The sequence below is a fragment of the Poecilia reticulata genome, linkage group LG14, assembly GCF_000633615.1.
Source record: "Poecilia reticulata strain Guanapo linkage group LG14, Guppy_female_1.0+MT, whole genome shotgun sequence".
Taxonomy (NCBI): Eukaryota; Metazoa; Chordata; class Actinopteri; order Cyprinodontiformes; family Poeciliidae; genus Poecilia; species Poecilia reticulata.
Window position 1 is genome coordinate 688,790 of NC_024344.1, and position 17,466 is coordinate 706,255.

The 17,466-nt window shown below is 40.0% G+C and overlaps 1 protein-coding gene across 4 annotated transcripts in view; it reads right to left on the bottom strand.

The window, feature by feature from the left end:
• The window catches only part of fnip1 (folliculin interacting protein 1), a 37,217-nt gene that overhangs the window by 16,080 nt on the left and 3,671 nt on the right, over window positions 1-17,466 (bottom strand). Inside the window, exons 1-8 of one of the 4 annotated variants that reach the window (XM_008426871.2) lie at window positions 11,739-11,839; window positions 8,491-8,620; window positions 5,331-5,465; window positions 4,967-5,067; window positions 4,227-4,301; window positions 3,972-4,063; window positions 3,160-3,243; window positions 493-564 (exon numbers count right to left, since the gene is read on the bottom strand). In XM_008426871.2, the coding sequence (XP_008425093.1) occupies window positions 493-564; window positions 3,160-3,243; window positions 3,972-4,063; window positions 4,227-4,301; window positions 4,967-5,067; window positions 5,331-5,465; window positions 8,491-8,620; window positions 11,739-11,749 (700 nt within the window). In that variant the 5' untranslated portion in view covers window positions 11,750-11,839. Of the gene's footprint in view, window positions 1-492; window positions 565-3,159; window positions 3,244-3,971; window positions 4,064-4,226; window positions 4,302-4,966; window positions 5,068-5,330; window positions 5,466-8,490; window positions 8,621-11,738; window positions 11,840-17,466 lie in introns of those variants that run through there. The other 3 variants (XM_008426870.2, XM_008426872.2, XM_008426873.2) reach the window with 3 other exon arrangements.

The following is a 17,466-nucleotide window of genomic DNA, read 5'->3' on the forward strand; positions in this document are numbered from 1 at the left end:
GGTCAGTTTCCACTGGAAAAAGTTTCCAACTCCCTTCTGGGGGTCATTATCCCTCCTTTTCCTCGTGGATTTAAATATTTTTCATAAAGAAATCCTCATTTCAGTCATTTGTTTCTCGCTTGGCGTGATAACAAGTGAAACTGCAACTGAAAAGCCGCTTGATAATGAATAACAGCCTGTTCTCCAGTTCTTAGTCTTGTGACCCTGATGAGACGTTAGAGCGAGTCGACCGCATCGACACAGGAAGCGCTCGGGGAGAGAAACAAAAACAAAACATTTGCTGCGCAACACACACGCTCGAGGAAGTTCACACCAACACAAACGGACTAAAAATACATTTTAACTCTGTAATTGATTTGCCAAGAAAAAGGTGATGTAAACATGCTGGTTCTCCCAGTCAGAATGAACTTTAAGCCCCATTTGGAGTCTGTTTGGTGAGGCTTTCCGATTGTAGGTCAATCCGGGCTTTTCCTGATAGTCTCATTAACCTACCTGACCTGGCGATGCCGCTGTCCCGCTCRTCATGTGGACCTCGGCCCGGCATGTCCATCGGGTGACTGTGGCCTGGACGAAAGAAGCAGAGAAAGCAACGAGTTGGCTTAGATCGTACGTGTCAAACTCGAGGCGCGTGGGCCAAATCTGGCCCGCCAAAGCTCTTTATGTGGCCTTCTAGTTTCTAAACAATAATTGTGCTTAAATATTATGATGGCAATCAAGTCAATGCAGTTTGAGTAAAAATATTTTACTGCCAAATTATATTATTTAGTCCCTCCAGTTTTTTGAGAATTTCCGTGGAAATTAATGCAAAATGAACAAAACCCCACACTTTTTTGCACTAATATATAACTGGGGGAAAAAAATGTTCTAAAAAATTTTCAGAAATATTCTTGTACTAAACAGCTGCCTGAGCATTGATGTCAGATCTCCACAGTCAGTAATAAAAATTTAATAAGTGCAAATATTTCCAAATTATTACCATAAACACTTTCATTTTTATTGCAAAATAAAAATCAAAAATAAAATCCAAAGAATCAAAAAATTCTGGACTGAAAAGATTTTCAACAACACCATTTCAAATTTACTTTATTTATTTATTTTAGCATTTTGTGGACAGGTTTTATCAATATATTCTGGCACAAACGGCTCTTTAAGAGCATTCATGATCTTGATTTGGCCCAAAATGGAAATGAGTTTGACTCCCTGGGCTTAGATGGAAAAACCACTCAAATGTGATTAATAGATTGGAGAACAATTTTAAAAAACACCCCAAACTCAGGCTACAAAAAGGGACGGTTACAGCCGACCTCTGAACTGTTGCTGCACTCGGAGGTTCTGCAGCTCAATGAGGAAGTGTCCCAAAGAGTAAATAAAGCAACAAACCACCGCTGCCGTAATATGCTGATGATCAGCTTTCTCAACAGCAGCTGATGCCACTCAGAGACTCAGTGTTTTGAAACACGTTGAGGGGGGAAAAAAAACTAAGTGATTCTTCTCACAAGACTGAGGTGTGAAACCACAAAGACAACGTRAATGAAAGAGCCGCAGATCATGCAGTGTGGGTAGAGATGCTGGTGGATGTGTAGCCTTCCCACTTTACAGCACGAACAAAAGCTTTTGTTGAAGGGAGGAGGATTTAACCGCCGATACTGAAGGCAAATTAATCTAAAAATGAAAGAAATGAGACAGGATCGAACTTGAAAAAATCCCAAACTGTCCATTCTACGCCAATATCTTGAATTTTTCCTCAATATTATTAGGTGAAAAGTCTAAACTGTTTAGAACATTAAATAATGCACTGATAAAGACATCATCACCACAGAGGTTTAAAATATTCAGCAATAGGAGAGCTAATGTGTGATGTAGATTTCTCCTTTGGACTGCGTCTTGAAAAAACTGCCTTGTGTTTAACAACATGGATACCAGCAGGAATACCCCTGCAGTAAGCATGCGCCGGTCGTTTTCACAGGCTTGTTTAGAAGTTTATTAAGGGAAAAAAAAAGGAGAAAATGCAACTGCCCAGTTCACATAAAGTCTAAAAAGCTTTGCAGATACAGTAAAAGCAAGTGGGTGAATAATAGAATAGAAGAGGAGGAAAAGAAACTAAAGTGATGACTAATACTACAGTAGCCAACACCCATGAGCCCACCATGCATTAATAAGTCTGCAATGCACCTGGTCAGAAACTGCAGGCTGATGTTTTTACAACGTCTCAGTAAAACTTCACGACCGTCAGAAGAGGAGCTGCAGGAGAATTTAACTAGAAATGATAGCATTTCTAGTTAAATTTACCGATTTAACTAGAAATCAGGAACAGGGGTGTCCAAAGTGCGGCGCGGGGTTCATTTAGAGCCCTTGCAACTATTTTGGGCGGCCCAATTCAGGAATAGCCCAAATTTGATTTGATCCGCATTTAAGAAGTCCTGTTGGGGTTTTTCACTGATGCCAGGCTTTTGAGAAGAAATGAAATGTAAAAGTGGAAAATGTAGGCGCAACACAAAGTATTCATCCAGGTTTAACTTATATTAACTTATATTAGCAATAAATTAAAGAAATAAATGTTTTTCTCTGTCATACTGTTGGCTTGCTTGTTAAAACTTGTTTGAATAAATAAAAATGAATTAGGAGTGAGTAAAATTCTGCTCCTGTCGCAAGAAACAAAATAATCTATAAAAGATGATCAACCTGTATTTATTTTTTATTATTTTTTTAATCTGGCAAATTTGAAAAACCTTTTTTGTTTCAAATCAACGTCTCACAAATCGCTTCTCTACAGAAACCATGACTTATTTGATTATTTATTTAGCTGGTAAACATCCAATAACAAAATGGTTTTTGCAATTATATTTAAAAAAATGATAATTGCTCTTTCAAATGGACATTTTTGGCCCCCATGCCGAGAAGTTTGGACACCTTCGTTACAGAAACAAGCAGAAAACCATTATATTAATTTCAGCCTGAAAGTTACAACCCAGGTTCTTTGCAGACGTGTTTTATTACGGCATGCGACAACAACCTTCATCATCTCTACTTGCAGGATTAACCACACATGCATGCTACACCGACAGTCACGTCCTGAGCAACCGCCACTACGCCGACTACAGCTGCTACGCACACATGCAACTGGCACACGGCATTCGTGGCCAGTTTTTGAGCGCCAACCTGAAAAGAAAGAGGCGCTCTTGATGAGGCGCAGCGGGCCCTGTTCAGAGAAGGCCCGTCGAGGGCTGCAGAGCTGAGAAAATCCTGGGCAGCAAACAAACAAAACATGGAGGAGAAATATTTAAAAAAAAAGAAAGAGGAAGAGCAGACAAACACATGAACCATGATTAGTGAATGGATAAGGAGGAAAGCCGGAGGTCTCCCGCTGATGAACCGTCTCGTTAGTTAAGATTTTTAGTCTGGAAATAAACAGATAACTGGACAAACAAGGCAGCTGGTATCATTCACAGGAAACACAACTTTATAAGTCATAATTTATCATCAAATCAAATCAGTCAAGGCGTAAAACTGCACATTTAGTGTTTTCTGTGAGGATAAGAAAAAGGAAGTACACAAAAGGATAGAAGCTGCCAACTTATTTAAGAAATACTTTGATACTAATAGGAGCATCTACAACCTGAACTGACTCAGTTTCTGCAGAAAGCTGATAGTTTCACAATCAGCGGCGAGTACAGAGATCAAAGAGTCAGGAAGGCACTAAAAGCATTTGTTTGATGAGGAGATGATTACTCGCTCAAATATCATGTGATGCAGTTTCTAACTGTTCATAAGGCGAGATGAAACGCAATAAGGAAATGCTGGTAGAGCTTTCTGGCAGGATTTCATGTAAACTGGAACACTGAGTCGTCTTAAAGTGAGAACGCCAAATAAGTCAGGTGGTGAACTAACCAAAGGCATCGAGATGTTTGTGTTTTAAACAGCTGAAATCATCTGTGCAGTGAGAAACATGAATAACATGTCACCGTGGTTACCTATGCTCCCTAAAAGACTGTTGGGCCCCATGTGTTGGTCTGGCCTCAAGGTGTTGCTTTCTGGTCCAATGAACTCCAGGCTGTCCTGCAATCTGTAAAAATGATTCATGTATTAAAAAACTTCCATATGAAACATGTAAACTATGAAAACTAAAACCTTCCATGATGACCGACACAACGAGGAACACGTCTGACTGTTTTTTGTTTACTGAAGTGACTGCCATGGCAATGAAAGGGAGACAGGTGTGTGCTTACGTGTTGAGACTGCCGTACGCGCTGCCTCCAGTCCGGGCAGTGAAGACCTTACTCAGCATCAGCTGAGGTGGCGACCTGATACGACGATAGCACAGGGCAAAGGTCATCAACATGTCGGCTCAGAAATATTCACGTGTGTGCAGCAGTTATCCTTATTATCTCTCTTTTACCTTGACTGCATTTATTCTCTCTTTAATTAGCCGTTTAACGTCTAAGCAAGGTGTGTATATATATATATATATATATATATATATATATATAGTGACTTCAGAAGTTTAAGAAAAATGGCAAATTCTAGTTTCAAAAGTGAAGATTTTTGAGGAAAAAAAGGTTTAAATTTTGAAATTGCCAGAATTTTTATCCTTTTTTTGTTGTTGCAAAAAATCAAATACATATTTTCTAGAAAATTTTTGAGATTAATCAAAGTTTCTGAGTTTTGCCAAAAATGTACTTACTTTTTTTTAATTATTATTCCTTTCAAGTTTTGGACCTACAGTAAATATCGGGGCACTTTATTTGCTTGCGAATTCTCTACTAAAATTCTCTACTTTTGAGAAGAGAATTTTGACCCACGTGGCAAAACGTTTGGACACGCCAGCTCTAAGGGACGGGCTAGTTTTAAATAAATACAACTGAATGTAAAAATATGTTTATCTGTTCAAAGTGAGACAAATTAAGAACTTTAATATCAACTTTAATATCGGATCAAAGCTCAAATGTAGAAATTGTAGTTTTCTGACCTGATCTGATGGATTTTGAGAGTTGATCCTTTGTAGCTCATGGCTACAGAGCCAAACATCATCTCTCCCAACATTACCACATCAGACGAACACCTCGAGCCCTGTAAAGGAAGGCCATCATTCAATACAGTTCTCCTGATAAAACTAAAAACCAGTAACAAGTTATGAATATGGATCCAACTGCACTACTTGTGTTAGAAGTTCTGCTAAGTGTCAACATAAGATGCTTTAAACTGACTAAAATCCCAAATATATACTTTTCTAAATGCCCATTTAATGAGAGATGGAGAGGCAGGACAAAAGGTGACGAAACACAAATTTCTGAAGGGTGCATTTAATTTTTATTCATGTCTCCAAGCCTCACCTGGAAGCGATGGCCGTGCTCCTTGGACTCCCTGTCAGACGTGCATGAGGAGGAGCTGTCCAGGGAGCTGCTGCTGCCTCGTGTTGGACGCAGCTGGCAGCATTTCCCAAACACCTTCACCGGGGCGTCGGTGCTCTGAGAGTTACAAACAACAAAAAATTTACATTTTAAACATCCAGCCTTGCACCAGAGTAACCTTACAAGACCTAAAGTTGCTTAAGAGGTTTAGAACTTGAGTGCAGAATAAAAGTACACCCTGAAACTTTTATGTTTCAGTCAGAAACATCTCATCTTTTATTATAACTTTATAAAACCCTCTCTCAGGCAGCTGCTACAGCACAACGTTGGGGAAAAAAGCTGTTATTTTGCATTAAAATGGCCAAACTTCTGAAGCTAAAAGTGACTTTTTTGTGGAAATAAAGTCAAACTGTTGGTCAAAACCACAGAAACCTAACCTACAGGCACTTGGGTAAACAGCTAACTAACAGCAATGTGAGCCCAATCAGCCCGAGTCATGTGCCTTCTCAACTTGGCAGCCTATTCAGGAGGAATGCATTCGGGAGGGAGAGGGCGTGTGTGTATGTGTGTGTGTGTGTGTGTGTGTGTGTGTGAGAGCTCTAATAGCCCAGCTGAAACCAGAGTTGTAGCCCATGTAAAAGAGAGAAAGAAAGAAAAAGTGCAGAGAGAAAATAAACAGATGGTTGGGGAAAGATAATAGTTGCTTCATCTCCTGTAATCAAGTGGAGGCCAAAAATAATTGTGCAATAAATTTCACAGGATTCTGAAGCGCACCTACATGACGGCGAGGCTGTACTGACTCAGGGAGCTTGTGTTGGAGTATGCACATGGGTGTGTGTGTGTGTGTGTGTGTGTGTGTGTGTGTGCGCGCGCGCTTGTCTGCTGCAGTGCAGTGTGAGGTGTATACAGAGTCCAGCAGCATGTGACTGGCAGTCATATGACTCTTTGAGAACTCGTGACTGAGCAGGGCTGCAATCACTCTCTTCCTCCTCACCCTCCACCATTCCAGCTCCACATCCTTCTTCAATTCCTGTTAGTTTATTTCCCTTTTCATGCACAATCGTTTAATGAACCTGCATAATCTTTTTTTTAAATGCGTCACTTTTTTACTGCAAATTCCTTTATTATGGAGAAACATTACCCATGTTTGAGCTGCTGGTTTGGCCAAATAAACTACGAAAGGAAGAAAAGGAGAAAAAGAAAACTCAAATACCTTGCAAAGCTTTAGCTTTGCAGAATGCAAGACAGGTATTAACAGCTTCAAGCATTAATATGTTAGTATAACTCTTTCAGGATTTCTTTTTTTCTTTTTTTTAGCTGAAATGAACTACCTGAGTAAATACAAGGGAACAATCTGAGTAAAACAGATTTCTGTTACTTCGTAAGCTGCATAAAAACTAGCATGAAAGGCTAGAGCAGGGGTGTCAAACTCCAGTCCTGAAGGGCCGTTGTCCTGCAGTTTTTAGATGTGCCACAGGTACAAAACACCTGAATCAAATGGCTTAATTACCTCCTCAGTTCTCCAGAGCCTTGCTAATGACCTAATTATTCTATTCAGGTGTGGTGCAGCAGAGGCACTTCTAAAAGTTGCAGGACACCGGCCCTCGAGGACTGGAGTTTGATACCCCTGGGCTAGAGACACGATAAAGAATATAATCTAGCAAAATATGGTGCAACAATACAGAGTTGATATGGAAGAGAATATGCAAACCACAGGGGAAGGCGATAAGGTGGTGGCATCTAACAGAACATGTTTCATTGTTTGACGTTTCAGAGAAGTGAACATCACAAGACATTCAGTAAAATATGAAAGACGTAGTTCTCCCAAAGAAATGAGAGCCACCAGTGCTTTACCATTTTAACATGGATGAGAGGTGGAGCAACCGAAGACAGAAAAACATAATAATCTGAAAAACAAAACAGAGGAATCAAAATGCAAGAGCAAAAAAAACAAAAAAAAAACAAACAGATTAAGACCAATCAAAAACCAAACAGAACCAGTGAATGACACGATGTCATGTGAAAACGAAAGAATGCTGCTTACACACACCCCGTCACCTGATTGTATTATTATTGGAGATAAGAGCACCAGAACAAACCAGTCAGTGTCAGATGGCAGAACGCCACATGGTTACAAAAACACTGCGCGTTTCATTTAAAAGTAAGAAGAGCCACTGCATGCTGCCATTTGCACAAAAAGTGGCCAAAGAGGCGTTTTTGTTTGAAGATTTATACATCGACACACACAAAATTACATGTGTGTTGATAAGTATTGCAACACTAGCAAACCAGCACACAAACGATAAGATCTGCCTAGAAGGACATGCCCTCAACAACTGATCACAAGACTTCAAAATGCTTTAAACAAGTCAGCAAAACAGCAGATAACTCTACTGGTTTCTGTCATCTGATACTGGACGTGCGCCGAGTAACTGGTTGGTGACCAGAAACAGATGATTCCCAGCTTGGATGTTCAAAAATCAAGAAAAAAAAAAATCTAAACTTGGTTTCTGATCCATGAATGCAGCATAACAAAACAATACCCTGACAACACTCTTCAGTACTGATGCCGCTACTGAGTGAGGAAGGCTTAATGCCAGATCCTGACATTACTAATCTGTAATACAAATGCTAAAGACTGTTTAAAAAGTAAAGTGTCAGTAATAAACTTTGCTTCAACAGGACTGGCCTCTCACATCACCTCTGCTTGTTCATCACAGTGAAAACAAAAACATATTTTAATTGTTATAGGAAAATGATCAGTGGATCTTCATTTGATATAATAAATCAAAACTGAAAAGACGGCTACCACTCTGTTCTGGTGAAGGAAGAAGCTTGATTAAGACCAAAAGCATCTCAACTAATTTGCTTTGCTCTCAGTCCAACCAGATGACTTAAAGTCTAAAAAACATTTTTCACAGTAAAGTGAAATTTCCTGACAAATTCTCTCTCTGCTCGTCTCCGTTCTGTGTCGGTTCTCCAGGTTTTGCAGAGTCAAAACAAGCCAACCCAAGTCGTGATTTTAGTTTAATTTAAAGTGTGAAAGAAGAACAGGTGGAGATTTTAATTGCCTGCTGCTACAGAAAACAACGCTGGACCTCGGAAGGATGCTGGACAGAAACAAAGTAAACATGTGACTCACGGTGATTGGGGTTTCCTCTGTGCCCTTTTTCTTGGCATTGGAGTCAAAGAGGACATTTCTGCCGCGCCTCTCACAGTCCTGGTACACGATGAGTCTGATCTGACTGGGCTCCAGCTGGGGAAGAGGCCAGCTAAATGGGGGGGATTGATGGATACAGGAAAGAGGGACCAAAAGGAAAAAGAACAACGGCAAAGGAAGATGAAGATTGGAAACAAGAGGATGGAAGATGGGGAAGGGGACAAAATGATAAAAAAAAATTAGAAGTTATTAACCTAAAACCTAGAAAAATGAAACTATGTATAGTAAAAGGAAAGATGCATCACATTTTTAAAAACATTTTTCACATAAAGGTTTGGATTTGGAAGAAGTGCGGGTAGGAATAATTCATTTTCTAATATCTACCAAAATTATTGCCATTGCAAGATTTTCTAATATCAAGCAGCCCTGCTCTGAGTTCAAAGAAAAAAAATTAAAGGAAGGAAAATGCAATTCCAGCTTCCTTCCTTTGAGACGGAAACAGTTTAATCCTCTGAACGACTGAGAATCATCCATGTAGATGTAAATATGGGTTACTGGTAAGCTGGTAATAAACACAGTTTAAGCTTCCAACGTTTGCATACGGGCACGGCTGATCCAGCCAAATCCATCTCATACCTCAACCTGCAGGAACAGGGGGGCGGAGGGGTCAAAGGGCGGGCAGCAAAACCTGCTCCTACAAAACCTCCACAGATCTATTCAAACACAAAGCCAAATCTATATTTCTGTACCAATTAAAACACGAGTCATTATCACCTGCCTACAAATCCATCAGATTATCTGAGTCATTATTAAGCCTGAAGGCAGTCATTTACAGCCGAAACTGCAGAGTGACTTCCAGTCATGGGATTGGATTCACTGACCAGCTGAGTGAAAGAAAACCTTGTGATACATTCAGATCTGCCAATGCAAGCAGATATCTTGTGAATAAAGTCTATTTGAAAAGCTGCTGACATGATACCCCAACTTCCTCAGAATATGTGTAAAAAATGGGAGATAAACATGAACTTTCTCACCCTTTAGCTCGTCTTACCAATTATAACTACATTTGTGGATATTTGTGACCCTTCAGCGAACTCTGAAAGACCCCTTTGACGTGAATGATTTACCATGAGCTATAAAACTGACAGCAGACAGAGCTGGACCCAAATATAGCTCATTAACTGGAAGCAGTGACTCTCTCTAAACACAAGTGCTGAAATCATTGATTGATTAGGAACGGCAGTGGAGGAACAATTGTTTTCACCAAACCAACACACAATTTCACACCTAAAGCAGCTGCTCAGTTTTTGTTAGGGAGCGCCGAAAGGTCAAGGAAGATGCAGGCATGTGTGAATCATTCCCATACATCTCAGCTCTGTTTACCAAACAATGGCGTCCAAGTGGTGAACCCCAGAAGAGGCAAAGTCATCCAATCAAGAAGGCGATCGATGGAGACGACAGTATTTACTCATCTGCTTCCACAGCTGCATTGATTATTTGTTGCCTCATCCATACAAAATACTGAATAAAACCAAGCAAATGTATATTACTGACATTTGCTCAAATTCAAAACAAAAAAGCCTTTAAGCAATGATAAAAGTATAGGAGCCTTTTTTCAGCCAGCTGACAGGTAATGTGTAGCAAAAGGAAGAAAAACGGCAACTTTGACAAGCGCTGAACATAAATAAGTTTTTTTATTAGGAATGCAACAGGCTGACATCTCAGACCTCCATCTGCTTATATTGCGCCATAGGCTGCATTTCACAAAGTCTCTCAAACGAACCCAAATAATTCTGTTGATGCTGAATATCAGTTTCTATGATCCAAAAACAAACAGTTGGGTTCGTCAATTCAGTTTGTCCAAGCTACAGGGATTTACCGTCAAGAATCTTCAGCGCACCGCTCCAAAAACATCAAGACGCTACCCATCGTCTCACCAGACAGACACTCAGCTGGCTCTGCTGGTGTTTTCCGCTCATGCAGCCGTTTCACGTTAATGTTTGGCACCTTTGCCAAAACCAAAGCCATCTTTCTTCAGTTTTCCCTTTTTGGCTTGAATCCAAGGGAAGGCCTGACCTCTCACCCAGTCTGAGTGCTTACTGTGTGACGTAAACCGTGCCTCGCTTGCATAATGGGCTCAAATTGCTTTCTATGGGGGCTGGGTCAATATAGACCTCACAGACTCCAGCGTAAGATGACTCGGGGTGTTGTCCAAGTCTACAACATGCATGTTAGCAGCTGGGCAACTGCTGCTGCTGATGAAGGTTTTAGTCATGAATTTGGCCTCTGTACAGGTAAAATGGGGCGACGCTTCCAGGAAACAGAACAAAAAGTTTAAGTTTATTATTTTACTTTAGTTTTTAAATGCAAGAATTAAAAAAAAACACTTTAATATTGTGATTATTATTGTTACTTTACAAAAATGCACTGAAATAGCTAATCATAGACCAAAAAAATAAATAAATAAAAAATTTCTGTATTTGACCTGCTGATTGAAATTGCAAATTCCCATCTGAGACTGATTGATTATCTGTTCCTTCAACCACCAAACCAAAAACAACTTATTTGTAGAAGAAAAACTATACAATTTTTCAAATCCAAAATGATATAATCTATATTCCTACGTCACAAAAGGGACTCATGACCAAACATTTTTCAAGATTAACTTCAGCAGTTCAAACTTCCCAATGAAAATGAAACTTGTAAGCAAATTTTAACATCTGATAAATGCAGAAACCTTTGAGCTGAAGCTGGAAAACGAGCAGAGGAAGAAGCATCCGTCAGTGACCATGTGACAGTCACAGCACTGATGGAGCAGAGAGGAGTCATTCATAGAAGCAGCACATGACTATGTGACTCCTACATTCTTGTTCTGTCTCTGACCTGATTGTTTAAACCGGTTCTGACTCAAAGTTTCTCAAGGAGACAGGTATAAAGAGGTAGACACTTCCTGGAGATACTGGCAAACTAAAAAAAAAGAAAAAACCCTCTTGGTATGTTAAACATTCAATTTAAAAACAAAGCAGCACAATCAAAAATCCTCGTAACCCACATCATAAGGTTTGCTCCATAAAAGCGTTCAAACTATCAACACCGATCGATTGGATGGGTGAGGCTGCAAACGCTACAAAAAAAACCAAACTAAATGTTTGCATATCTAGTTCTGAAACCATAACCAATGCAGCCCTGTGGGACCAACGCACGCCGGGTCAAACGTTACCCACTCCTACCTGAGCATCATTGCGGGTCCGCCAGTCTTTCCCCAGCCCTCTCTCCCACTCTTTATTTCTCTCCTCTCCGCTTCTCCTCTGCCAGCCAAAGTGGTGGTCTAAGAATAGCGGTGGACTAAATTCACACAACAACATGAGACTATCAGGTGATCCAGGCAACACTGTGTGTGCTGGACAGTACAGAGCCAGCAACAGCAGCCAGCCTGGACTGCTGACAGCCAGAAAGCGCCGCTACAAGACAGTGACAGAGGGGATTTGTTTGTGTATTGTTTTCTAATCCGACTCTTTTTGTTCTTCACTCGCTTGCGCTTCCTCTTCCCTTTCGTTCCGTCTTCATCCAATAAATGTAAATGAGCAATTACTGGGTTTTAAAACAATGCTAAGACAGGACTCTTAATCTGACGTGTTCCACATGTTAGTTTTAATAATTTGCTTAAACGGCAACTAAAAAGCTGTGGATTCCCAGTTTATACCTTTGACACACTGGCAATGTATAATTGATCATTTTCAACTAACCATCTTCAGTTTTGCATAAAAATAAATTTTAATTAAATCTTTTTTTTCAAATTGCATATCTGAGGAAGTATGCTGCATACCAAATCTACAGCTTATTCAAAGTAATTTAATCTGCAGACAGGAATCAGGCTCTTCTCTTCACCCGAAGCACAAGTTAAATGGCATAAATGCACCTTAGCAACATGCATTGCAATGCTTTTATGCATTTCAGTATACGTTCGTAAAAAGAAAGAAAAGTGGAGAGTAATTTTAGGTGCATCAACAGGATCAATAAGAGTCTCAGTACTGTTACAATCCAAACAATACCCTCCCTTTGTTATAACAAAGCAGTCTAGTTTCCTAGACTGTTTTGAGTCTGACATCAGCCTATACTGACCTCAAAGAGCCCCAGCTCTCCCTCTCGATTGCCACTGGAACATCTGTGCATGTGTGTGTGTCTCACACACACACACACACACACACTCTGAGAGTTACATAAACATCCCTACAGCCCAGGCTGTGTGACGTTCTTCCGGTTGTGTGCTGCAGAGGACACCGTTGGGTCCAGCAGCGTTGCCTTCATTAGTAAAATTTCTAAAGTCTCAAAACAAGACTGGGCAGAAATATTTGGATTACTGCAAGATTTAATACACAAACCATAAAACATTCTGGAGTCATTCAAATTTGACGCATATTTAAAGCAAACCATCAGGTTTCCTAGAAAATCCATCAGCCATCTTGCTCCAACTTCACACCGATGTTGCAATTAGTAACCAACTGGGCCCCTTTGCTTTGGAAACCTGCCAGATGCATCATGGGTTTAACCTACATGTAGCAGCACAAGCAACTCCCAGAGCAGAACGCAGCGTGTGGTACTTTAAAATGCATGCAGGCACGATACCATTTAGATCTTCATGCAAAGGTGTAAATACTTACATATCCAGTTTCTCAGGTGTTGATGTTTTTACATCTCTCAAGAAAGTCTTGAAGGGGTTTGAATTTTAGATATTTCATCACCAAAACGGTTGCTAGAGCAACTGAAAAAAACAAACATTTAGTTTGAAAATGAGGCTTCAAACACACCAAAACTGCCACAGGGACTGCCTTATCCGTCTTGAAAAAAGACGGGGATGAGCAGCAGCATGTCGAGTAATAAATGGCCTGCAGCCATACGATGCCAAGCAGCTGATGATTAAAAAGTTACTGCAGTCAGTTACTTTATGCTCTGCATTTTTTTGGCAATTTCTATATGAAAGTTTACATCATCTGCTACCTGGGTGGTTTTGATTTTAGTATTACCCAGTAAAAAAAACTGCAAAACAAACATTAATAAACTCCAAGTACTCCTTACTTAACGGCGGAATAAACATTTAGCTGAATCGGCACCGATAATGAGTTCCTGACTGTTTCTCCCACAGAATCACATGGAAGACACATAAACAGAAGAGCTGGAAGGCGAGTCAAAACGCAATTCCCAATAAAAGTAGTGTTAAACATTGGAAAATTAAGATTTTAGTAACAAAAGTATCCTAATAGGAAGTATAAGGATTTGAATTTGCAGTGAGGTGGGAAAAAACTGCCTCTAAAACTCATCAGGCAAATGAAAGTAGGTTAATTAGGTAATGAGTATTTCATTTGACTTTTGGCACTGGTGGTTTTGTCCTCAGACAAATCACTGTGTGACAGAAAAGAACATGAATACAAAAACTAAATGCTAAAAATTCTTAAATTATGACAGAGACAGAACACAATGTGTACCAGCCAATCTGCACAAAGTTTATTGTCCTCTTCTTCCTTTACCATAAAATATCAGCAGCATTTCTACAAAATAAAAAAAGGGGAAACTGTGGAGTTGAAGTTAAAATTCTTATTTTGGGAATTGAGAAAGTGGGCAAGTTTGCTACCTTCAAAACTTCTCGCATAGCTGCGCTTACTGTTCTTTCTAAAAATAATTTTAATTTAAATCCGTTTCCATAACTGTGAGTAGCCATGAGTGATTTGTGGCCTTTGATTTTCGTAAAAGTATATCTTTATTGTGTCCCCTGCACTTCTTAGAAGCATAAGTATGGCCACTCGAAATAGTGTCGATAGGAACTCGATGACAGCCGCCGTCTTCCTAGAGCCTCGGCAGGCCTGCAATGTGAAGCCAGACCGTGCATATGAATGCATCCTCCTAATAGGCTGTAAATTTACACATTAACAATAAATCCTGAGAAAGCCACCGAAGGCATATCGGTGTTCATGTGGGCTATAACTTGAAAACTTGAGTCACCCTACCAGCAGCAGGACAAGTGAAACCAGATCTACAACTCGGCTATGGAACTGGATCATTAAGCCTAATTAGTAAGAAATGTATGAGTCTGAATCGTGCATTTTCCTGCAAAAAGCTGAACAGCTTACATCCGAGAAGCTAAAGAACGATTACATGCTGCTCTCTTGGTTATTGGTTCATAGGGTGTCAGAAAGCCACTACACCACAATGGTTGAACGACTGGCGAGTCGTCATAGAAACCCATTAATGACTTGGTTTGAAAAGGAAATGAACTTCTTATAATCTTACATCAAGAGTGAGAAATTACCYGATTAGCAAAGTGGGGAACATTGAAGACATTTTGCACAATTTCATCTCATTTTTAAAGACTGTGGAAGTAGACAAGTGTTGCTTTTATTCCTTCCTTATTCCCAACATTTTGTCTGCTTACCTGCAGTCGTCCGTCTCTACAGGTGTTCCACGTGCTTCAAGTCAAGTTTTTCACAGTTAACTTTATATAGTCGAGTCTTAAAGAACCTTGAGTAGAGAAAGATGAGCACAGGTACCACACTTTGGTTTGCTGTGGTGCAATTCCCCACTTGAAAGGGATAGTTCCTACTGTGAAGTCTGAACTGGATTTCACTCAAAGAGCCTTTAATTTAGTCGACTCAACTTTATTTTTTTGTATGATGAGCCACATAGCACACAGGTGAAAAACCTCAAAAGAAACAGAAACACATCTATCACATTCTGAAATTAACAAGATGAATACATTGTGAATAATCAGATTTCTACCCCTTTAAACMAATTATTTAAAAAGTATAAATAGCAAAATTCAACAGCAATAAATTAGCATTTTTATCAACATTTTGTTATTTTCACTAACATTCTGTCCAACATTTCTTTTTTTTCTTTCTACTTTAACCAATAAACACCAAGTGTATTTTTTTTTCTTCAACTTACTAACTTGACTTCAATAAGATTAAACAATTTAATACATCAATCAGAGTTAACTTGCTCCAATGAAATTCAGCGATGAGCAGCAGCAGCATTGTGAGGCTTACTGGCCGCCTTTCACAGTTTGTAGAAACTTTTACACAGTTCTGAATTCACATGCTACCAGCACCGTTTGCTTCTCATGCTCTCAAACAGGAGTGACAGGTCAGTCACACCAAAAGTAGCTGCACTCTGATTGCTAGGAGATTGAGTCCACCTGGTTCTCCTCACCAACAGGTAGAGAGGAGCTGCAGAAAGGTGCAGCAAAGGGGAGTGGTCACCGGAACAGGTACGTAGCAAAGATCTTATGTGACTTCAAGCATTTCACATGACAAGAAAAAGAGACAATCACATCTTTTGAACAAGTCGCATGAAAACGCACATGGTAATTTTCCCCGTTGCTAAAAAAATGTAGATGAGTTGAAGTGCAGATGCACAGCAGATTGCAACAAATCATTTTCTTGCCTCCAGCAGAGTTTTGATATCATTAAAATGCATGTTCTTAAACAGGTCCAGATGACTCATCCCATCCCACTGAGCTTTGTGCCAGTGACTGAACATGCAGCCATGTGATCGTTCCACAACCATGACAGACAGAGATTGACGAAAGCCTCACATGACACACACACACAGTTATGAAACTATGCAGTGGAGGAAGGATACCGTGACAATCAGCAACCTGAGACGGAACTTCTCCCGAACCATCGAAAACCAAAAAGACTTCTATAAATAAATAAGTCAGACCCGGTTCGTCATCCTGTTCTAAATATGAAATCAACATAAATAGAAATATTCTGCATTAATTGTGACTGAACAAGACTTTTTAAGGAAAACCCCACAAAATTAAACAGCTACTGACAAGAATTTAATACAGTCGTTACACTTCCGGGAATTTTGTAGCCGACGGCCATCTTGGCAGATACCAAGCAACTTATGACAGTTGCTATGACAACAATAAACAAGCCACAGGCTTAGAAATATCCCTCACCTCATTCCTACCTTATAAACAATATAAGCACATTACAATCATTACTTGATTACAATTTGAGTACTCTACCCACCTCTGTATACCAACATAAATATCAGTGATATTTACCATCGGGAAAATATCCCAACATTTACCCTAAAATTAACTAGCAAAATTCCAGGTGCTTCAAGCCTCTGATCTCGAGATCAGAGGCAGCTTGTCCACATCATCCGACATGTTTCCATCCTAACAGCAGCCATTTTGTTTGCACTCCTCTTGATTGGTCAAGAGTGTCTATATAGTTTCTTTATGTTGATGTGGAAGTCATGGTTCATCTACCCTTTGGGATTCGCTTGCCTACCAAGATGGCGCTGGTCACTTCTGATTCAGACTTGTGGGAACTAAGCTATTAATATACTTATGGAACTAAGTATGACGGCAAAATCTAATTTATAAGCAGCTGTAATTCACTAATCAAGTCGAAGAGGCAGGTTTCCCACTGCCAACCGAAATCAACCAACGTGAAGCTGGGCAGAGGAGAGAGCGGAGGCTGGTGAGAGATGTGACTGGCGAAAGGATAAGCCAAAGGCTCTTGGTGTAATGTACAGTATGCGTCTCTGGTCATGTGCTGCGGCCAGGGAAAGAGGAGAGGCTTTTTAGGCTTTCCTGCGGGGGTCATCCAACCTGCTGCCCGCCGCGGTATTCTGGAAGCCACAGCGATGCGGTGTGACAGTGCTTCTGGTGGGTGGCAAGACATGCAGAGTGCAATGGGTTTGCAAACCCAGTGGGATTAAGATATTAAGTCAGAGGGGATTTTTAAGTTAGAACTGAAATATCTATTTAAAATCCACCTCCTCATCTCTGTAGTCCATTTCTGTGCACAGACACGTTTATCCAACCTTATTTTTACATTAATAGTCACGTCTTAGGCCAGAAACGCTGTAAAACTCTAAATACTACACCATCAATTGCTTCTTTTTATATCTACGCCAACAAATCTAATTTAAGAATCACCCCTA